The sequence below is a fragment of the Mauremys reevesii genome, linkage group 5 (genome assembly GCF_016161935.1).
Source record: "Mauremys reevesii isolate NIE-2019 linkage group 5, ASM1616193v1, whole genome shotgun sequence".
Classification (NCBI taxonomy): domain Eukaryota; kingdom Metazoa; phylum Chordata; order Testudines; family Geoemydidae; genus Mauremys; species Mauremys reevesii.
The window spans coordinates 89,019,220-89,042,686 of NC_052627.1; the positions used below are offsets into that span (position 1 = coordinate 89,019,220).

A 23,467-nucleotide genomic window follows, 5' to 3' on the forward strand; every position below is an offset into this window, starting at 1 on the left:
ACTTTCTATTTACTCTTGGTCAACTCACTTACCTTCCCTATCCTTAGTCACATCACCTGTAAAATGGGGGTAAAACCCACATTTGTAAGGTGCATTGAGACCCTCCTATACTAATTCTGAATTTTGTAATAAGCAGAGAGAGTACTTATTTTCAGCACTGAACATGGCCCAGGATTTGGCCTGAGATTTCTATAATTGAAGGAGATCAAAGAAACATTTTTACACTATTTTTTTTAAAAGGTTGTTTATTTTGTGCATTTGGAAACACTCTGATTGAAATGCTGGCTCCACTGAAGTTAATGGGAGCTTTGAATTTTTTAGGTGGCCCAGGATTTCACCCTGTGTGTATAGGCAGCATTACTGTTTTCCCAAATAGTCACTCTGTTAGTAAGTTTTCCTTACTTGTGTGTGTCTTTCACACACAACAGAGGAGAGAGTTTCTTTTTAAAAAAATATGAAGATGTGGTTGTACAACCACAGAACTTGGCAGGGAACTCAGAAGCAGGTATACTACCTGAAACTGCTCAACTCATTTTTTACATATTGATTGATTTTCAGATTAATCTGTATCCCTTGTAAGTCTTTTTCAGAGTTTTTGCTACTTTGCAGAGGTAATTTACTATCTTTTTTTAATATATATCATTGCTGGTTACTGGCATATTTGTACTTGAGAGGTGTGTATAATATCTGTGGACTGAAAGACTTCTATTCTTAATTCATACACTTAATAGTGTTGCCAAACTTCAGATTTTTGAATTGCTGCAGCTAATACATCAGCTAATGCTCTTAAATCTATTCTGACTGTTTGAGTTGGACTCCCAACACTAGCCCCGCAAGAGCTGAATTAGACCAGGTGGGCCCAATCTGCTAATTAGGCTGCAAGCAGGGGAGATTTAGAATGGAGGCAGCTAATTAAGGACTGTCTCACCTGTGCAGGAATAGGTAGTTGGTTGCAGAGAGAGTAACCCTACTGCTGCAGGGAAGTAGGTTGCAGTCACTGCCTGAGCTGGAACCCAATGTAGAGGGTGGGCCTGTGTGCCCCTACCAGCCACTGGGAAGTAGCAAGGGAGTTAGAGGCACCAGCCAGTGGGTCTGGAAAGACTTTGAATTTCTCAGAAGTGGAGGACTTTAGTGTCCTGGCTCAGAGAGGAAGCTGTAGGCCCAGTATGAGCAGGGCAGTAGAGTGAGACAAGATGGGAGAAGCCAACACCAGAGGGAGAGTGCAAGCTGGAAGAACTAATCCCCAGGATGGCCAGCAGGAAGTGCTACTCATGGTGAGTGGACCCTGTGATACTATTGCATTGCATATGTTTGAGGGTAGCTGTAGTGGCACATCAAGATAATACTTTTAATCCCACTGAAGAAATGCAACTAAAGCTACTATTTTGCAGTAAAATTCTTCTTAAAATAGCTATGCTACAGGTATCCTGTCTGAAGGCTTAGGTCTCCATTTGAAGATTCCAACACAACAGTATGTTGGTAGGTTTCTCCAACATAATAGTACATCATTTACTTTGGATACTTAATTTTTTTTTCTTTATACTGTGCTAATGTTAACTTATTACAATGTACCCTGTTATGTGACCTATTGAGATCAACAAAAATTGGTTACTTAATAGAGGTGGTCATCTTACAAAGAGAGCAGAACTGTACTTGGTGGGTCAGGTCCAGGCCTACCATACAGGTCGTTGTGCCACTGTGCTGGCACAACCAAACTATAAACTTCCCCTAATTGGGCAGCTGGGGAAAATTTCCAAGTGGTGTAGCGCTAATGTAGCTGACTCAATGCTGCCCTTGGATTCCTAGTGTGGGTGGCCAGAGTAGTCCCCAGCTTCCCCAGGGATGTGGGTGGGGGGAAGAAACATGGTTTATAGCCAACTTTTATCATGCTCTTTGTGTCCTCTGCTAAGTGGAACTTGACCAGGCCCAAGGATCGGGGCCAATGTGGCTGGGGATTTTGGTGGCGAGGTCTCTTCAGCCAAGAAGCTATGTCACAAGGCAGGTTTCATTAAGTTTCACTTTTATTGCTGCACTCTATTGCCCACAGACTGATCTGAAGGCACCACAGATTCTCCTGTTAAATGTTTGAGACACATCACCATTGCAAAATACCATCTGCATTTTCCATCCCCGGGGGTAGGAGAGAGTGAAAGGAAACCATCATCTGAGTTATTTCACTGTTTTAAGAGCAACTTAAAATGACTTTAGAAGAATCTGTAGCTTTGACAGGATTAGTCCTATCTTTCAAAAAGTGAGGTTTTTAAATTTAATAAACCAGTAATTTAAGATTGGAGTGAAATATTCCAATAGAGGTATTCATAAAGGGGAATACTGAATCAGAGATGGTTTCCACTGATTGCTCTCCACCTTCAGGAGTTACTCAGCACCATCTGCCTGACTTCCTGCTGAAAAAGTAATGAAGCCTTAAACTGTCACACCCACTTTTCTAGGAAGTGAGAAGTAGCAATCATAGAATATCAGGGTTGGAAGGGACCTCAGGAGGTCATCTAGACAAATCCCCAGACAGATTTTTGCCCCAGATCCCTAAATAGCCTCCACAAGGATTGAACTCTCAACCCTGGGTTTAGCAGGTTTACTCAAGTATCAGAGGGGTAGCCGTGTTAGTCTGGTTCTGTAGAAGCAGCAAAGAATCCTGTGGCACCTTATAGACTAACAGACGTTTTGCAGCATGAGCTTTCGTGGGTGAATACCCACTACTTCGGATGCAAGCAGTGGAAATTTCCAGGGGCAGGTATGTATATATAAGCAAGCTAGAGATAACTAGGTTAGATCAATCAGGGAGGATGAGGACCTGTTCCAGCAGCTGAGGTGTGAAAACCAAGGGAGGAGAAACTGGTTCTGTAATTGGCAAGTCATGTCCCTGCCTGCAGGTATATGGGATCTTGGGGAGCAATTACCACATGGGTGGGGTGCAAATTAATTTCTTTATTAAAGGAAAAAGGGAGTGGTGAGAATTTAACAATGAAATACGATGGGATGGGGGTGTATAGGGTGTTTACAATAGACAATGATGGTGCGGGGGGGGGTTCTTATTGAACAGTGTAGGGAGTTCTAACAGTGGGGTACAGTAAGTGGGGTTTAGCACAATGGGATACAGTACAGTTAATAAGCAACTCAACTTTATATAGGAACAGCTCTAGATACAATGTGGAATGTAAAACATACCAAAAGGAAATGCAAAATAAAATAGTAGCTTCTATATAGAATGGTTGCCAATGGCTTGCCAATTACAGAACCAGTTTCTCCTCCCTTGGTTTTCACACCTCAGCTGCTGGAACAGGGCCTCATCCTCCCTGATTGATCTAACCTTGTTATCTCTAGCTTGCTTCTTGCTTGCTTATATATACACCTGCCCCTGGAAATGTCCACTGCTTGCATCCGAAGAAGTGGGTATTCACCCACGAAAGCTCATGCTGCAAAACGTCTGTTAGTCTATAAGGTGCCACAGGATTCTTTGCTGCTTCTACAGGTTTACTCAATGGCCAATGCCTGGGGTAGGCATAAATCTCTCTCCACCTGAGGCATTACTACTCCATTATTATTTTATCTCAAGCTACATTAGACTGCCCGTGAACTCTTGCTCCAGTTGGGACCAAAATCTCCATGTCATCTCAGTAGTCAAAAGATGCTGAGTTTAACCTTTTAATGTTGGCTGTAGGGTGAAATCATTCAAGTGACAGAGAGTAGCCTCCATCCTGATGTGCTCTAGTTAAAGAAATGCTCAGTGTTTGTTTGCTGCTACTTGTGCCAGGCACAAATATGTTGTTCTTTATCACGAAATACACTTTTGTGGCCCTGTAGGAGTCAGCCTCTGTAACACAGCTATGTACACAGTCTGCCCATGAGGTCTTGCAGTAAAACCTTCTTGGTACTATACTTCACACAGACACAAGTTCCTACTCAAGCCTTCAAGGGAACAAAGTGACATGGGAGGACAGAAGGAACTCAGTAATCTAGCAAAAGGAAAAATAAAATGACATCATTCTCTAACATTGGCATGATTAGGCCTTAAGGCCAGTCATTGACTTGAACTGCATATCCATGCAGGGTTATAAGGAGAGAGTAAGGAAACTTACCCTCCTGCTCGTCCCCTCAACCCCCTCACTGGGGGAATACTGGCACTTTGGGTCCAGCTGTGCAGGATTGACAGGATGCTGTGCACCTCCTACTCCCTCCCTGGATCAAGTGGGTTGGGAGTGGGCAGAGCACTGGCTTTGCTCCACCCCTCTCCTCCTTCATGTTGCATTGGCCAGCACAGCTGAGCACGTGTGGGGAGTAGTTTATTTGCTACTGGTATAATCCAGCAACAAATACTATTCTCCTGCCTTGGAGAGAAGTGTGTGTCTTAGGCAAAATGCCTCCCTGGGTTACTCCTGGAATCATGCAGTTTGAGTCTTTCCTTGCCTAACAGCACAATCAAAGAGGGGTAAAGGGTGTGGGGAGAATGCAGAATGTTGCAGAAGAGACAGCACTGCAATTTGACTTGAGTTCTAGGTTCAATTGCCACTGCTTTGGCAAGTCACTTGAACTTTTTTCACCTTAGTTTCCTTATCTGTAAAATAGGAATAATGTCCATCTTTATAAAAGCACTCTGAGGTCTCTGGATGAAAAATGCTATTAAAATAAAATTTTACACTCATTACTAAACATACACCTGCAGTTCTGTTCTATTTATGCAGAATATGCAGTTGCATGCACAATTGCTTGTTTACATTCACTTCCTGCATTTTGTGTGCAATTTATGGTCCCCTTTACATATACTCCCAAAATAGCAAATTTGAAGCTCGAAAGTTCAAATATTTGCCAAAAAGCACTATTTGAATTGTATTGCTTGTAATATTTTACATTTAAATTTAGCACTGTATTGGCTAGTTAAACAAATCACTCAGGGCACTGATACAATACCATGTAACATGTATAGCTAACCAATATCCTGCAAATCTTGATTCTAGAATATTCACAATAAACTGTTCACATGCTAATCATATAGAGTAGTGAATTGCTTGGATAAATAAGCAAACAATTTTAAATGAATAATTTAAAGAATTTCACCCACCTATTGCAAATGTTTTCCTAACAGAAAAGGAGAAAATTGACAACTAATTCTTTATGAATTATTTACTTACCCTATTTTTGGAAATAATGCAAGAGGTAAAAGCTATTTCTTGTATGGGTGAATCTTGCCCTTTTTGCTCCTGGCATACCTCTTCAGCTCACCTGTACTGAATCAGTTTGAGTGATGCAGTATATGGGCCATGGTTTCAGCGGTGCTACATGCAGGGCTCTCCAGTTTCTTCTGTGAAGTTAAGTGACATAATTGCTATCTGCTAGTGAAGATCAAAGCCACTGCAAGACAAGGGAGTGTACATTGGACCTGACAGAAGGTGAAGAAGTGACACTGTAAACAGACATTTTGTCAGTGCTTTGGCGTGTCACTTGCTAGGGAATGTTTTAGAATATGACATTTTGCATTTGTCATCCACACCATCGGAGAATATTTGTCAGGGATGTCCAGTGCTAATAAAGGGAGAAAAACATAAGTGTAGAAGGCATTTCTCAATGGACCTAGCAGAATTGTTCTCATCCGACAAGATGAAAATAAGTGTTTTCCATGTTTAAATCAGATGCATCCTGTAAATGACTGCTCACTCTAGGCTTCTACGTGCACTGCTGTACTATAAGAAATCCTTTACAACTCCTACAACCAGACTTGCTAATCAAAGTCCTGCACTGACTGTTGGTAAAGTATACTTGTAATAGGCACTAGGGCCCTTCAGGACTCCTGTGAGCTTTGAGGGGTTCTGTCACTACCTGCCTTGAAACCTCAGGTGCCTGTAGGCTGTGCAGCTTTGGCTCAGAGCCCTGACACCAGCAGCATGCTCACAGCCCAATAGTCTCACCTGCTTTCTGCCAGCCCAGTTACTTCTTGCAGAGTGACCCCCAACAACCCTTCCATTCCTGAGTCTCCCTTGCAGTGGTCCAGTCCCTCTTACTGGAGACTCACAGAAGTAACAACAAGTTTGCTGCTTCCTAAGAGCCGGTACACACAACAGCTTCTTAGCTCAGCTGGCATGATGCACTCCACTCTACAAACCATCTCAGAGCTGTGTATTAGTGAAACTAAACAAGCTTATTAAAAAAGAACATAGACTTACTGGCAAGTGATTTCAAGCAAGGATGAAAGAGGTATGGAAGGGCTATAAACAAATGAGAAACAACACACTTGCTAGTGTATCAAACTTATTTCTAATAAGAGAGCTTTGCCTGACATAGTTTCTTACTCACACCAAGTTGTCAGCATTCTCCAGCCTGTTGTAGCAGGAGGACCCATCATTTATAGGTACAGAGTGCTGTCTTTATTTTTCTCAAGCGATGGATGCTCCAAAGTCTTCCAGCAGTTTTTTTTTATTCCCAGACTGTGTCTTTGTCTTCAAAATCAGGAAGCCCTCCTGTGGGCTCAGGTTTCTGTGTCTACCAGGGAGCTAACACCCAGCTAGTTTTTTCTGTAATCTGTGATTTACAATACAAATTATATTCTGGAAATCTCTGATGCAAATGAGTAGTCCATTGTCCCAGACTGTCACACCTGGCTCAATCTGCAGTTGAGCCGAAGAGGTGTTTGCCTTCCTCCTTTTTCTGGGGAAAAACACCCTGTTTTGCCTCCTTGGTCTGTAAACAGACCCCCAAACATATCAGAGTATGCATAATCTCACATACTGCATTGTTAAATTCATTTTACAGTGCTATTAATAACCGTGTTCTTAGTTTTCAAATTATATATTTCAAAGACACCTTTTAAATGAACATCATGACAATGGTGCGTGAGGTGTTTTTGAGCTGGTCAGGCCAGCTCATACTGACTTCTTTTTTTACATATGAAGGAGCCCATTGCTATCTGGCATTGGGGTGTTTTGAGGGTCACAACTCCTCACTGTTGCTGGATACTTTATAGCTATTGTTACTAAAAACACATTCCCTCATCTGTGGCTGGCTAGGATGGAGTGCAGCTTTCTATCAGTCCGATGCTGAATTGGCCACTGTGGTCCATATTGCTGAGACCTCCAGGCTAGATTATAGCAACTCATGATACCAAGGAATGAGTCCTCAAGCCATAAATAAGCTTCAACTTGTTTAGAATGCAGCATTTGGCCTCCAGCATCCTGGTGGTTGAGAAGCAGAGATCTATGGTGATGTTATTGCACTGGCTCCCCAAAGAGTATCAGGTCACATTGGTCTCCTTATTAAAGTGCTATAAGGAATTAGGACCGTTCTGGGTGATAGGTTGGGCCTTCTCCATGATCCCATTGGAATAGCTTTGTTCCTCAGGAACCATGAAACAGTTAACCTGGACTCGGGGGCGGGGGGGAGTGACACGTGTGTGGGGGGGCAGGGATAAAGCTTTCTCAACAGCTGTAGTATGGCTGCGGAACCGTGAGTAGTAGACGCATGCTGGCTCAGTGTGTGGGAGGAAGGATAGAAGCTAGACAGGATCTTTTTTATATACAAGATAGCGCTTTCTACTTAGAGTCATAAAATATAAATGGAATCACCACACAAGTTCTGCTTTTAGTATCTGCAGTTCTTAGTTCTTAATTAAATTAAATATTACCACATTTAATAAGATTAATAAAAACTAAAGCTAAGAATTACAAGCTCTGGTCCTTACCTGGCCTAACCCGAGTCCTGATTTGCCTCAGCCCTGGACACCAGTTTTATGGTCCCTCTACCTTGGTGCCACCTTCCTTTTGGCTTCAGTCAGATTTGTCCATCAAACCAATAACACAATGTGCCCTTTTATTCTCCAACAGCCATGAGGAAACTGGGGGTTTTCCACACCCAAAAAGAGAGAATAAAGTTGGGGGAGAGGAGGGAAAAAAAGTAAGTTGATAGTTGCATTTTCCCCCTGGGAGACTGAAATTCTGCATTTCTGTTGCCATGTGGGCTGAGAGAGACTGACAGCTGTACTCCCAGGCACTCCTGCTCATGAGTCCAAAATGTCATCTCCTAGATCATGGGAACTGCTGGTCTCTCTTGAGACTCTGAACTTAGAGGGGACCCAAAAAGTTGGTGAAAAGTTTCCCTAACTTGAGAGTGTTGAGACTTGTATTTCTGTGGCTGCAGTGGCAGGAGGAGGCCAGCTGTTTAGTGCTTATCCTCTTCCCCAGTTCTCCATATTAAGCTCCATTAAAGGGGGTTGAGATGATTAAGATTGGCCAAACACAGTTGGATACAATGGGACATGATTCATGTTTTGTCCTTGAATCCACTGAGCGGTTAGAGGCTGCTGAATAAAGTATAGCAAAGCTCTCCTTTACTGTACTTTCAGTCCATGTTAAAGTGTAAACTACTAGAGGCTAATACACATTCATGTCTTTCTGAATTTGAGGATAATTGGTTACCCTCCAGCCAACACATCCAACCTATTGACTAGAACATCTAATGTGGGAACTTCAATAGGATACTTAAATCAGCAGACATGATATCCATTTTTTTTTTGACACACTAAGTCACACTACACTGAAAATTGAACTCTGTGTGACAACAGACTCGGATAATCATAGCAGGGCTCTGAATGTTCCTCTGACATTTCCCTAGATTATGTTCTATTAATGTTGGCTGGGTTTGACAGGGAACTTTGGCATTAATTTGCTTGGTTTTCCTGTAACATCTATGACTTTTGTTTCAAGCTCAAATTCTTTGTTAGATTTTGTTTTGTTTTTCAAATATGTATTTTTTTTCTTTCATATGGAAAGAGTGCTTAAAAAATCCTTTTATGGTACATTATGACCATTCCAGCTGAAACTACATACTTGTAAATATATATAAAAGTTACCAGTGTTGGTAACTGGTTTTTAATCAGCTTTATTTATTATAGGCAGTGCTATTCATTTGCAAGATTAAAAAAAATATAGTAGCAGAGTGCTGCCAACTTTTTAATAGAACAAAATATTTTATAAACTGACATGTAATAATCAATACATATTTGTTTTCCTACCTACATAAATAGTGGATTTTAAAAATAAAAATCCTAATCTACAAAAGTGTTCATTTATGATAGAAAAACAAACAATGTTAGATGTAGTAATCCTCCAAGAAGCACCCCCTCATCTCTGTTCTGAAGACAATTAAATACAGAAATTATGAAACTAACTTTTCATTCCTTTTTTTTTTAAACTGAGGGTCTGATGCTACCCCTCCTCCCAAAAAAGTCTGCTGGTCTCCTCTCCTCTTGATGACTTTTTATAAGGGACATCTTTGTTAATCTCACTGCCTGCACTGTGTGTAATTGTTTAAATCAACCCATCAGTATAACATATTATTGAAATACATTCAGTATGTTCGGTAGTAGATTTGAGGGCTCTTCTTTGGCCAAGATAAGAATTGACCTGTACTTCTTCCCATCTCTTCAAACTGAACCAAAATGAGGCCTTTTCTGAACTTGATCTAACTTTGGTTAACCAATTACTTTTTCTCAAATCTACAGAAGAATATATCCCACTGCAGATCCAACCAACGGTCTATCAAATCTTGTGTTCTGCCTTTGATTCATTTTGCATGATCAGTGTGACCAGTCATTAACAGACCTGTAGGGCTGTTGATCCAGTAAGTTTTGATACTTAAAGAAGAAACTGGCCCCCAAGAGTGCAAAAGGCACAACAAAATAACTGGTCAGTACCACTCTCAGCAGTGGAACTAATCTTTGGAACAGTCTGTGAGAGTACTAGGAAAAATTCAGCATGGGAGTATCAGTGTGAATCTTCAAATAGCAAGACCTGTGTAGCAGAAGCTGTAATGAAAAATTTCCTCTTGCTGTTCTGCCACATATATTCTGCCTGAATCCCACTTGTCCCTGTGCAAACAATATCCACTCATCCTCAGTGCTTTTTACATCCATGGGAGATCTCTGCGGGATACATTCAACATTGTTGTTGTTTGTGAACTCTTTACAACATGCCTGAAACTCAGTCCAAATTGGAAAGCCTGAGTAGAGTTTCATATGAATGCCCTTATCCCTCAAATCCAGGGTCAGGATTTCTGGTTTCAATAAATAACTGTGTGAAACTTGGAGGTTTAGACAGTGTGTGGTGGTTTTTTCTTTTTTTTTGGTTTTTTTTGGTGTGCGCGCTTTTTTTGGTTTTTTTTTGTTTTGTTTTGGGTTTGTTGAACGCGGATCTTGTATGGTGGGTACCTATGCAAATGAAACAACAGCTTGCTTAAACTTCTTCTGAATTTTGCACAACTGTAATCAGACCTGTACAATCACTCTGTGGGAGATAAGTCATCAGATGATGATGACTGATCTTTATTTTCCAACCTTGTTGCAGTTGAGAGAGCACAGCACAGTTTCTGTGCTTGGCATCAGCACTGCCATCATTACCCCTCGCTAAGCAGAAACTCCAGCAGGAACAGAGACGATAACAATAGCTGTGTTTCAAGGTGCACATTTCCTGCAAATGTACGTAGCTGAGAACATTTAAAACCAGCTGGAATTCTTGGTTTATGTCTGGATCACCTCAGTGGGTCTTGCAAAAGCCTTCTTCATTTTAGAGTGTGATAGCAAGGGAACAGAAAAAGTTGGGGTTCACTCACATCTGCTCCAACTGTCAGCTTTTTTTTTAACTGCAGGAAATGACCATATTGGGTTCAGTACAAAGAGCAGAAGTTTCACTAGCTTTAATCCTTGAATATATGTTCATGAGACTCTTGTCCTTATCCAGCAAAGTCAAACAATACCCAGTGCCAAAGACCATTTAGAGTATACAAACTGAATGGAATTCTAACAACTCTGTTATTGATGGTATTCGTGATCAGAAAGGAGCAATTGCAGTGTACACCATTTAAAAAGACATGTTGGAGGATGCCATCCGGACATATATTAGCTGTTTGAAGAATCTCTCTATTTCATATCCTGAAATACTTTGTTTGCCTCTAAATGAATCAGCGCTGCCATGCTTATGGGCCCCACTCATCCAAATTTTGGGATTAGGGGCAAGAGAACAGAATAAGGGAAAGCCTGGATGAGGCCTAGTATCTGCCTTCTTTCTTTCCTATTGACCACTGCTGCTGATTTAAAAAACAAAAATACTGTTGTGGTAAGTATGGCACAAAAGCATACATGGGTAGAGAAGCTGCTAGCCCTGCAGTGAATAAGCCACACACACTGGCTTCTCACTCAGGGCTTGGCTACACTTGCAGCTGTGCAGCACTGGGAGTTAAAGCTGTCTTCATACAGCTGTGTAGGGAAAGCGCTGGAGTGTGGCCACACTGACAGCTACCAGCGCTGCAGTGTGGCCGCATTTGCAGCGGTGTTGGGAGTGGTGCATTATGGGCAGCTATCCCAGTGTTCAAGTGGCTGCAACATGCTTTTCAAAAGAGGGAGGTGGGGTGGAGTGTGACAGGGAGCGTGGGGGAGAGAGAGTGAGTGGATTTTTGGAGCCGACACTGTCAGCTCCCTGCCATGCAAATTCCGACCACTTCCCTGACCCCTCATTCACTCTTAAATGCAAATAGCCTTCAGACCAGATAAGCAGCTGCTCCGGCGGACTCCCTTCTCCCCCTCCCCCCCGGCCATGCTGTTTCTCTCCTCAAGCAAACACTAGCTGTGGACATTCATCCCCCTGCCTGCATCATTCACAGCAAACAGTAGCTGTGCTTGTTTTTTAGATAAGCAGCTCCGGGAGCCCCAAGTTCACAACAAAACAAAGAGGCATCCTAACAAAACAGAGTTCTTTAGTTAAAAGCATTATGGGAAAATTCAGTTACAGCGTAGTAAGATTAATCACTGTTTACACTGGTACTGCAGCGCTGCAGTCGTTATTCCCCAGGCAGAGGTGGAGTACATGCAGCAGTGTAGCCAGGGAGATACAGCGCTGTATGTGCCTTGCAAGTGTGGACGGTGAGTGAGTTGCAGCGCTGTAAAGCCACCACCAGCGCTGCAACTCTCTCCAGTGTAGCCAAGCCCTTAGTGGCATGTTTACAAGAGTGGCAGCTCCCAGTTGAAAATACAGACCTAGAAGAAAGAAGATTGCAGGCACCATTTAACTGAAACACTATGCAGAGAAACTGATGTTTCTATGCTGCAAAGATCTTTTTCTAATTGCACTCCTGCAGTTTCAGCAAAATGGTGCCCTGTCCCTTGGTACCACACTAACCAAGTTCAGATCTGGACCAAGCCCCTTTCAAGATTTGTGGATGTTTAATTCTAGTGGTTTAGACTGAGTTGTCATAAAGATGTTGGCCAGATGCGTAATTTGGATCAAATCCTGAACTTCTGCAGTTTGGGCCTGTTTAGAGACTAGGTTTTAGTTTGGGACTATTTCCAACTAGCATATTTTCTGCAGCATTGGCCATTCCTGTAAATTGGCCAACAAACTTTCTGAGGAAAGTGTTTAGTGGGTCTGGAACCACTGAACTGAAATATCAAAAGGGGTAAATGTGTATTGCTGCTATTCAGCTTCCACAATGATAGGAGACAGTATAATTACTAGCATAAAGGAAGATTCTTTGCACTACTTTTTATTCAAAGAAAGCTATTTGTCCTGCACTTGAGGCAATACAGCTGTGCCTACTAAATATCTTGGCTGCTCCTCTCCAGTATCTGTTGTGAAAGACTTCATTTCCACAGGGAATGTGGTCAGAAACAAATCTAAAAATGTTAAACTCACTATGTAAAGTTAATGTATTTTCAGCTACAAAATATGCTAGCCCTAAGATTCAGTGGGTGTTCAGTGTTTAAGATGAATTCTTGCTTGTACAAAGCAATCAGAAAATTTGGCTAAAATTAGGGCAGAATCAGGACTTTTTGGGGCATTCTTTCACATATAATAGTCTCCAAACCTCTAAGTTCACTCATCATAGATCCAGTATACAGGGGACTGGACTCGATGACCTCTCGAGGTTCCTGCCAGTCCTAGAGTCTATGAATCTATGCAAACCCTCAAGCCCAGATTTTTCAAACTGAATTTCTGAACCTCTGTTTAATTCAGAGTGGGTGAGAGCCTCTCAGTGAGGAGGCTATTCTATTTTCCTCCAATTTTATGAAAGGTTTAAGTTTCCCTAAATCTTCATAAAATGCAGGTGTCTCTGTAATGGAATTCATAGGATAGAACAAATTGTCTACTTAACATTGTTCCTTATCTGTAGGTCTAGTCTGGCTACAAACATGAAGCAATGAACAAAGCATGAATCTGCAGTAACTGTGTAGTTGGAAGAGAAGAGATAGTAGGGAAGTAAGCAATGCTGTCTGCTGCACATGCGTGGTGCTTGAATAGCTCTTGATCTATGTGAAGATTGGGTCCCAGAAACTAACGAACCAATCACTGTGTGTGATGGAATAAAAGGCATGTGCAGCAGTCTATTTTAGAATGTGTATATAAGCTGATTAATGACTTTGTATTTTGGATGTATGGTATGCCCTAAACCATTCCCTTCATGTGAGTCTGGTGAGCTCTGTGTAGTTTGTATGCCAGTAAAGAAACCTCACTGATGAGTTTGGAGTCAAGCTGAGTTCTTGGGACGTGAGTGGATAAGGTCTTGGAAGCCATCCCAACATAGGTCTCAGAGGATACTCCAACAATATCAATAACAAACTGATATTGAAATATGACTGCACCATCCTGGTATTATAATAATAGTAATCTGTCATGCCAATTGCTTGCCTTACACTGCTTGCCTCAAGAGAGGAACGTACTGTGATGGAGCAACTGTGGGACCATGTTTCCAAGTGGTGGAAGGAAAGGGCTGGAAAACTATGACATGGCAACGGTAACCTTCTGGTCCCTATTCCTTTGACTTTTTTTTTTTTTTTTCCTCCTGGCTTTAACCATGATTTTGGTCTCCTTTCCTCTAAGTAGCAGAAGAGAGAATTTGAGCAAAAGTTACTTAATCAGAACTGAAGAATAAAAATACAGTAACATGTTCATTAGTGACTGTTTCCAATGTACTGTATGGGAAATTAACCTAAATTGCTCTCTGTAAACCTTCCTTGCGGGCACCTATGTGACAGATGTTCACACAGTGACAGACACTAAGACTGAGCTCTTAAGAGAGAGAACCTCTTTCTTAGGCAACAGGAAATAGTTCATACTGCCTCTTCATTCCAAACAAAATGATCTAGTTAAGGTAGGATGTTCCCCTGCAGGATATTACAGCACCGTAGCCTTTAAAAATGTGTGGCTAAAATGTTGTCCTTAGAATACCTTTTCAATTCACGTAGCTTACATAAATATTTGACTTATACTGATGCTACTATTAATCTGTTTAGAAAGCTGCTGTACTATTTACATATAGAGGAAAGCCATAAGCCTACTTGTCCAAATAGTTTAAAGCAAGAGAGATGCTGCTTTTTAGCACCTTGCATAAATATTTGTAAAACCTATAAATCCTAGATAACCTTGTCTCCCTTTAAAGATATTTACTACTTCCTAAAACCTTTCTCCAAAATGTCCTTTGTTTTGTCTCATTAGAAGAGCTTGACCTTCACTGTGAAATGTATTTGCATGTCCTTGATGACTCTGGGCAGTACTGGGATTTATTAATCCTTACAATTTCTGTCCACCTGATGCTATGCAGGCGACCCAGTCTAAGATCTGTTCTCAAAACCCCCTACTGTATGAAACAAAGCCAACACTCGACCAGCAAATCACAGCAACTCAGGACAAATGAATAAATTGTCCTCAATCTACACATAATCTGTGGTCTACCTTACAATAATATATATATACTTTTGTTTTTTTGCTGTGTATTTATATAACATTTAAAAATCTAGTATTTCTACAGTATAGTGGAGACTTATTCTGGCTGAAATATTTAAAGTTGTTGCATTTTATTTAGCTGAGCTATATATGAAACAGGTTAGTTTTTTAGAATGAAATGTCTTGATTTTACTTGTCACATGTTGTCTACAGGGTGACGTATACAATTTCATAACAATCTATAGCAAGTTTCTGTTTTTGCTAGCCAGGTGCCAAAAGGAATTTTGCTAGGTTGTTCTAGTAAACTGCATAGCTCAGTGCACCCAGGGTAAAAGGCAAAATTCCTAAAGAGACTTTAATGATGCCTAGTTCTATTAAGAAAACATTAGTACCAACTCCATAGTTCAAGTTTTGTCAGTGAAAACAAAGTTTAAATCCCATTGTTAGACACACACTAATTCTGAACACCATCAAAAGTACACTGCTTATTCCTAGGGTGGAGATTACTGAGGTCAGATTCTCTGCTAGCATAACTCTGACCTCAGTAGAGTTATACAGGTAGATAAGATTAAGTTTAGGGCAGGTCTGTAATGTATTTGGGGATCCCTCTCACTTACAAATGACTTGGTTTCAACAACTCAAGCTTCCAGCAGAGAGATTGTAGGTCTAAACAAATTTTAACCCATCAGGTAGTTTTTTTTCTTTTTCAACCGTGTGTATATTTAAGTTATTAGCACTGTTCTTTATTAATGTGTCTCTGTCACAGACACTGACAGCAAAAACATTAGCCAGAATGGAAGCTGATGTAGAAAATGAGACAAAACATAGGCTCTTTTTCCAGTCTGGGGCAGCTCTCGAGAAGAGTTCCAGAAAAAGGCGCCTGCCCAACAAAGCTCCAAGTTCCTCAGAATCAGGAGGTGAAATCCTGGCCCCACTGAAGTGGGAGTTTTGCCATTGACTTCAGTGGGTCCAGAATGTCACTTAAGTTCTCGACTCCACAGGGCAGGCACTTTTCCCAGCAACACATTGGTGTACAAGAGGGGAACCTTGTTGCTGTGGAGCTCCTCAAATCCACTGTTCACCCTAGGAGAGGCATAGGAGTGGAGAGCCTAATGCCACACAACAAAAATTATGTGCCCGGTGCATAAAGTTTTTCTAGGAAAACTACTACTAGCCTGACATAGCAGAAAACATTCTTTGCCAAGCACATAGTTTGCTGTGCCAACTTGACTTACACTTTGTGGGCTCCTTGTATTCTTATTTATTAAAAAAGAAAAAGGTAACTCTTGCACACAAGCTTTGCTAATTTAAAGTTAAGGTGGCTAAAATAATTAAGGTGATTGTTATGTGAGGTTCTGACTGGAACAGTCTCCTAACATGAGTTGTGGTGGTAAACAATTTAGTTTGAAGAGAGAACTGGACAAATTTGAGTAGGATTATAGGGATTACAGTGGATGCAAAACCGAGTGAGTAATGATGTGACCCCTGTAACTCTGGTTTTGCCCTATGGCCTCTCTGAGGCCAAACCTGAGCAGCAGTGTGACCCCATGCATCAGGTCACAATGCTATTCACTCAGTTTTGGCCCTGTTGTGATGGAGGGCTGGCAGGGCCAAACCTGAGTGGCCAGTGGGGAGGCCAGCATTGCTGCTCCTCACTGCTGCCAGGAGTATGCACTGTGCCTAATGCATGTGTGGTTGAGTGCTAGAGGTCCTTTCTGGCCTTAAACACGGACTCTGTTGGGTGCTCAGGATTTGGTCCAACAGGTGAATATGGCTGAACCACTTGGTAATAGTGACCATAATGTAATTAAATTAACATACTTGGGGGTGGGGCGCGGGGGAGGAATTAAGAGAATACCAAAGAAACTCACCACCGTAGCATTTCACTTCAAAAAGGGGAACTACACTAAAAAGAGGAGGCTAGTTGAACAGAAATTTAAAAGGAACAGTTAGAGTAAAATAGCTGCAAGCTGCATGGTGTTTTTTAAAAAGTTTCCATAATAGAGGCTTAAATTAACTGTATATCCTAAGTGTGTTTAAACACACACACACACACACACACACATATACACACACACACACACACACACACACACACAAATTGAGGACCAATAAAAGCCCAACTCTGCCTAAACAGAGAAGGGGGGGGTTAGAGGTAAAAAGGCATCCTTTAAAAATTGGAAGTCCAATCCTAGCGAGGAAAATAGAAAGGAACTTGCCAGAGCTTATGCTAAGTGTAAAAGTATAATGAGAAATCAAAAAAGAATTTGAAAAGCATCTAGCAAAAGACACAAACTAGTAACAAAAATTTGTAAGGTACATCAGAAGCAAGAATACTGCCAAACAATCAGTAGGGCCAGTGGACAATCAAGGTGCTAAAGAAGCATTTGAGGAAGATCAAGCTGTTGCAGAAAAACTAAATGAATTATTTGCATTGGTCTTCACTACAGAGGGAGGTTCCCACACCTGAGCCATTCTTTTCAGTCCCACACTGAGATGTCAGTAGACATTTTTGGAATAAATTCATAAATTAAACAGTAATAAGTCACCAGAACCAGATGGTATTCACCCAAGAGATTTGAAGGAACTCAAATATGAAATTGCAGAACTCCGAACTGTGGTATGTGGCTTAAATCAGCCTCTGTACCAGATGACAATTACAGCCAGTAAGCCTAACTTCAGAACAAGGCAAATTGACTGTTCTGGTTCTTTACTATAGTTTTAACCAAGCCTATAGATAAGACCCTACCAAATTCATGGTTCATCTTCATAAATTTCACATCATAACATTTTAAAAAATACTGAATTTCAGTTTCAGATATTTAATCTTTAATTATATGGTTTGTTATAACAAAATATATGTATTTTAAAATGGCAAAATATAAACATTTCTCAAACAGGGGGTCAAATCTATTTTAGGGGGAGTCACGGTATTGTGACCCTTCTTCCGCACTGCCTTCAAGCAGGGTGTCCAGAGAACAGTGGCTGCTGGTCTGGTACCCAGTTCTGAAGGCAGCACCACTGCTGCCAGCAGCACCGAAGTAAGGGTGGCAATACCATGACCCTCCCCCCTACAATAGTCTTGCAACCCCCTTTTGGGGTGGGACCCCCAATTTGAGAAATGCTGCATACTTTTACCCTATAGTATAGAGTTAAAGTACAGAGCAGACCAGATTTCAGTCTGTGACATGTCTTTAACGGCTGTGAATTTGGTAGTGCCCTACATATAGATTACCACTATGTTGTGGAAGAGTCCATGTGGCTTTTGTAGAGTGAAATCATGACTCACCAATATATTAAAATTCTTTGAGGGAGTTGTCAGAGTTTACCCTCACTTGAAACTGGGGGGTTTCAAAGTGGGGGGTTTCAAAGTGAGGACCCGCATGTCTTCCCCACCCCAAAATCCTAGGGTAGGTCTCCCCTTTGCTGCCACCATGTCATAGGTCTCACCCCCACTTGGAACTGTTGGGCTCCAATGTGGGGACCTGACTTGGTTTCCCTCTAAACTAAAATCCTAGTTTAGATCTAGTAAAGCTGCCACCACTCAATCAGGAAATGTGGATTGAGACACAGTCCTTCCCCAAAATCCTAGGGGATTCCAAGAGCCCCAAATCCATGGAGTTCTTACACCCAGGAGAAATAAACCATTCCCCCTGCTTCCTCCCCCCTCCCTTTTCCTAGGAGAGATACCGGGATCTAACTACAGAGGGAAACCTCCCCCTTCTCTTTTCCTGAGAATCCACCCAAGGAAAGACCAAACAAGTCCTTAATAGAAAAGAATTTATTAAAGAATAAAAAGAAAGTAACTTGTCTCTCTAATTCAAGATAGAACAATACAGGGTCTCTGAGGCCAAGCTGGACACTCATAGGGTATAACCTTATCAATCTCTGGAGAGAATCCCCCCTCCCCTTTCTTTCTCAGTGAAAGCAAAGTAACAGCAAACAGGAATAAAGAATTTCCTTTAGCAAACACACAATTGCAAATACAGAAAGCAACTCAAAAGACTAATTCGCCTTTCTAATTAATACTCACTATTAAATAGTAGAAACTACTCCAGGAGAACTTGGAGACATGACTGGTCTCCTTTAGATCCAAAAAGAGAACTGAGACAAAGAAACACAGACAAAAGCTTCCCTCCACAGAGATTTGAAAAAATCTTGTCTCTGATTGGTCCTCTGGTCAGGTGTCCACAGGTACTGCTTGTTAACCCTTTACAGGTAAAAGAGACCTTAACCCTTAACTATCTGTTTGACAGGAGTTTACAAACATGTGGACAAGAGGGATCCAGTGGATATAGTGTACTGGAACTTTTAGAAAGCTTTTGACAAGGTCCAAAGGCTCTTAAGCAAAGTAAGGAGTCCCAGGATAAGAGGAAAGGTCCTCTCATGGATCAGTAACTGATTTAAAAGATAGGAAACAAAGGGTAGGACAAAATAATCAGTTTTCACAGTGGAGAGAGGTAAATAATGTGGTCCTTCAAGGGTCTGTACTGGGACCAGTGTTGTTCAACATATATCTTTTTTCCAGATCATTTAGGAAAACAGTGAGGTGATGAAGTTTGCAGATGATACTAAATTACTCAAGATAGTTAAGTCCAAAGCAGACTGCAAAGAGTTACAAAGGGATCTCATAAAACTGGGTGACTAGGCAAGAAAATGGCAGATGAACTTCAGGATTGATTGACTGATGTATAGTGGGGGAGGGGGGGAAATCCTAACTGTACATAATAAATGATGTTGTCTGAATTAGCTGTTACCACTCAAAGTGATCCTGAAGTCTTTGTGGATAGTTCTTTGAAAACATCTGCTCAATGTGCAATCGCAGTTTAAAAAAAAAAAGCTATCACTGTTAGGAACCATTAGGAAAGAGAGAGAAAATAAGACAGGCAATATAATGCCACTATATAAATGCATATTATGCACATACCTTGAATACTGCATGCGGTTCTGGTTGCCTCATCTGAAAAAAAGATGTATTAGAATTGGAAAAAGTATAGAGAAGGACAACAAACATGATTGGGGCTATGAAATAGTTTCCATATGAGGAAAGATGAGAGAGATTGGAACTGTTCAGCTTGGAAAAGAGATGACTAAAGGGGATATGATAGAGGTCTATAAAATCATGAATGGAATGGAGTAAGTGAATAGGGAAATGTTGTTTACACCTTCACATAACACATGAATCAGGAGTCACCCAATGAAAGCAATAGGCAGCAAGTTTAAACAAACCTAAGGAAGTACTACTTCACAAGCTGCACAGTCAACCTGTGGAACTCATTGCCCAGGGATGTTGTAAAGGCCAGAAGTATAACTGGATTAAAAAAAAGTTTATGGGGTGGATAGCTCATCAACATCTATTAGCCAAGCTGATCAGGAATGCAGTCCTGTGCTCTAGCTGTCCATCAGTCTCTGACTGCCGGAAGCTAGGACTGGATGATGGCGATGGATCACTTGATAAATTGCCCTGTTCTGTTTGCTTCCTCTGAAGCATCTGGCACCAGCTGCGATTGAAAGATGGACCATTGGTTGGACCCAGTGTGGCCATTCTTATGTTCTCAGCACATCTGAAAATCAGGCAGGTGCCTAAGTATGGATTTAGGAGTGTAACTTTTAGGCTACTATGTTTTAAAATCCTGGCTTACAGTATCACCATTACAAAGCCCTAAGCGCTAAAAAAAACTCAAGGTAATTTACATAAATACTGTATTAGCCTTTCAGTTCATACATTCAGCTGACATTACTGACGTGCAAACTTGCCTTATACATTTCAATAACCTTAACCATGTCCCTGTATTTGTGAACTTCTTGAACAAACGGGAGGAGTAGCAGATGGAAATTAGGTTATCTGCATCAGAGGCAGAAGGCTCGTGGAGGGTGAGGCACTTATCAGGAAGGAAGGGTAGGGATAAAGGTGGGGCCTGGATTAAGGGAAATGTCACCAGCACTGAAGAGTAGGAAGTTGGGGATGAGTGAGATTTATGGAAGTGATGGAGAAGGGGGAGGAGCAGGGGAATCTGTGGGTGAGCAAAATATGATAGAGCTCCAGGGAGGGAGATGTAAGAAGATAAGCCACAAAGAGGTTTATACCCAGTGGAAGAGCATGGAGAGGTAGGAGGCTGAGGGGAAGATTGCCATGTTCTTAACTCTGAGGAAAATTTTCTTTTGGAGGAACTAATCCAATCACATTACACCATAAACCTAGCTAGCAGATTTCTATTGTGATCAGATATAAAAATCAGAGAGAGTGATGTTAACTCCAAAGGTGATCTAGACTGGTTCAAAGTAATTTCCAGACTACACAGGTCTACTCTGGAAATCCCAATACCTTCCCCAAAATCTGTGCACCTACCTTTTTTTTTTTTTAGGAGGAATTATTCCTAAGTGCCATGTGTCCAGTGAATTAATCCTTATACAGAGAGGAGAGAAGATGAAAGGTCTGGTTTTCCTTATGAGATATGATCTGACATGAGAGAGAAGAGGAAACAATGAAGCATGAAATTCAGTTCTACATAGCTAGCAAGTCTGTTAAACATGCATGTATTTATATGCTGTAAATAGTCCTGTCCATATAAATACATTAATAATTTCTTTCCAGTCTACTCTTTCATGCACAGAAGCTCTGCTTAACTTTCAGAGCTGTTTAATTACAGTACAAGGATTAAAAAGTGATTTGTTCTGTAGCTGTTGCTCTGTAAAGTAAATGTTCACAAAATATCTATAAATCCTACTGAATATAAAGCAGAACCAGTTGTAGACCTGCTCCAGGAAGCCTGCCAGATCCTTCTCTCTTCTGCGTTTTCTCTGAAGCAGGAAAGCTAAACATGTATTCTAGTTTGTCAAACTTCCCAAAGTGCTGCTATGTATTTTGTTGCATAATAATATCATGTTTAAACCAGTCTCAGCCACTGGTGTGTGAGGAGGGGAAAGGAAAAAAGTTCTGGGTAAGAGTAATGGAGAAATAATACTTTCTATGGGGAACATATACCCAGACTTTTAGTATACATGCCACGATGTTTAAACTTGGGTGCCTACAGTTAGTTAAATAAAAATGGCCTAATTTTCAGAGGGATTGTGAGTATCTACACTACGCTTAGTGGGAGCACTGAAGTTAATGGAAGGTAGAGATACTCATTGCCTCTAAAATTCAGGTGGTTCTTCGAGTGCTTGCTCATATCGATTCCAATTAGGTGTGTGTGCGCTGCGTGCACGTTCATCGAAAGATTTTTACCCTAGCAATACCCGTTGGGTCAGCTGGGCGCCCCCTGGAGTGGCACCGCCATGGCACCGGATATATACCCCTGCCGACCCAACCGCCCCTCTAGTCTGGTCTACACTACGCATTTAAACCGGTTTTAGGAGCGTAAAACCGATTTAATGCCACAACCGTCCACACTAAGAGGCCCTTTATATCGGTATAAAGGGCTCTTTAAACCGGTTTCTGTACTCAGCCCTACTCCTCTCATTAGGGAGAATATCGGTATTACCATATCGGATTGGGGTTAGTGTGGCCGCAGATCGACAGTATTGGCCTCCGGGCGGTATCCCACAGTGCACCACTGACTGCTCTGGACAGCAATCTGAACTCAGATGCAGTGGCCAGGTAGACAGGAAAAGCCCCGCGAACTTTTGCATATCGTGGAGCTCTGATCAGCATGGGTGGTGATGCAGTTAAAAATCAAAATAAAGAAAGAGCTCCCGCATGGACGATGCGGACGTGATCGCTGTAAGGGCAGGCAAATCTGTTCTATCAGTGCTCTGTTACAGAAGGCTAAATTCAAAATCATTTTTTAAATATCTCCAGACAGAGGCCACAGCAGGGACTCAGCGCACTGCTGCGTGACAAGCGTAACGGAAAGCCAAAGAATCAAATGGACGCTCATGGACTGGAGGACTCAAGCTATCCCACAGTTCCTGCAGTCTCTGAAAAGCATTTGCATTCTTGGCTGAGCTCCAAATGCTTCTAGGGTCAAAAACAGTATCCGCGGTGGGTCAGGGCATAGCTCGGCAATTTACGCACCCCCCCCCACCCACCCCCAGAAGTGAAAGGGAAAACAATCCTGTCTTGACTCTTTTACATGTCACCCTATCTTTACTGAATGCTGCAGATAGACGCGATGGTGCAGCACTCAACACCAACATCCTTGCTCCCCCCACGCTATGGCTGGCTGATGGTACAATACGACTGGTATCCGTCTTTGTCATCAGCCTATTGCCACATGGGGCAGTGCAAAAGGACTAGTAACCATGCTGACTAGCATCTGTTAGGTCGATCAAGGGCGCCTGGTCCTAATTTTTCCTGGTAGATGGTACAATATGGCTGATAACCATCGTCGTCATAGCAACAGGGGGCTGAGCTCCATCAGCCCCCACCCTTCATGTGTAAAGAAAAGATTCAAGTGCCCCTGAACTAGCAGAGGGATGCTGGGCTCCTCTCCTACACACTCCTTACTGTCCTGTCTGGACTATCATAGCAGCTAGAGGCTGCCTTCCACTCATTTCTCACTAACAAGTCACTGTGTCTTATTCCTGCATTCTTTATTACTTCATCACACAAGTGGGGTGACAATGCTACGGTAGCCCAGGAAGGCTGAGGGAAGAACGGAATCAACAGGTGGGGTTGTTGCAGGAGCACCCCCTGTGAATAGAATACAGCTCATAATTTCTGCAGGATCTGACACAGAGCAGCTGTGCTCTCTGGTTCTCTGATACAGTGGTTCTCTAGTACACTTGCCCATATTCTAGGCAGGACTGAT

At 41.7% G+C, this 23,467-nt stretch overlaps 1 protein-coding gene across 3 annotated transcripts in view; it reads left to right on the plus strand.

Moving 5' to 3' along the window:
• The first annotated feature begins 939 nt into the window (after positions 1–939).
• LNX1 (ligand of numb-protein X 1) overlaps positions 940–23,467 on the plus strand; it is a 234,837-nt gene continuing 212,309 nt past the window's right edge. For all 3 annotated transcript variants that reach the window (XM_039542575.1, XM_039542576.1, XM_039542582.1), the window contains exon 1: positions 940–1,274. In XM_039542575.1, coding sequence (XP_039398509.1) covers positions 1,194–1,274 — 81 coding nt within the window. In that variant the 5' untranslated portion in view covers positions 940–1,193. The remainder of the gene's footprint in view (positions 1,275–23,467) is intronic.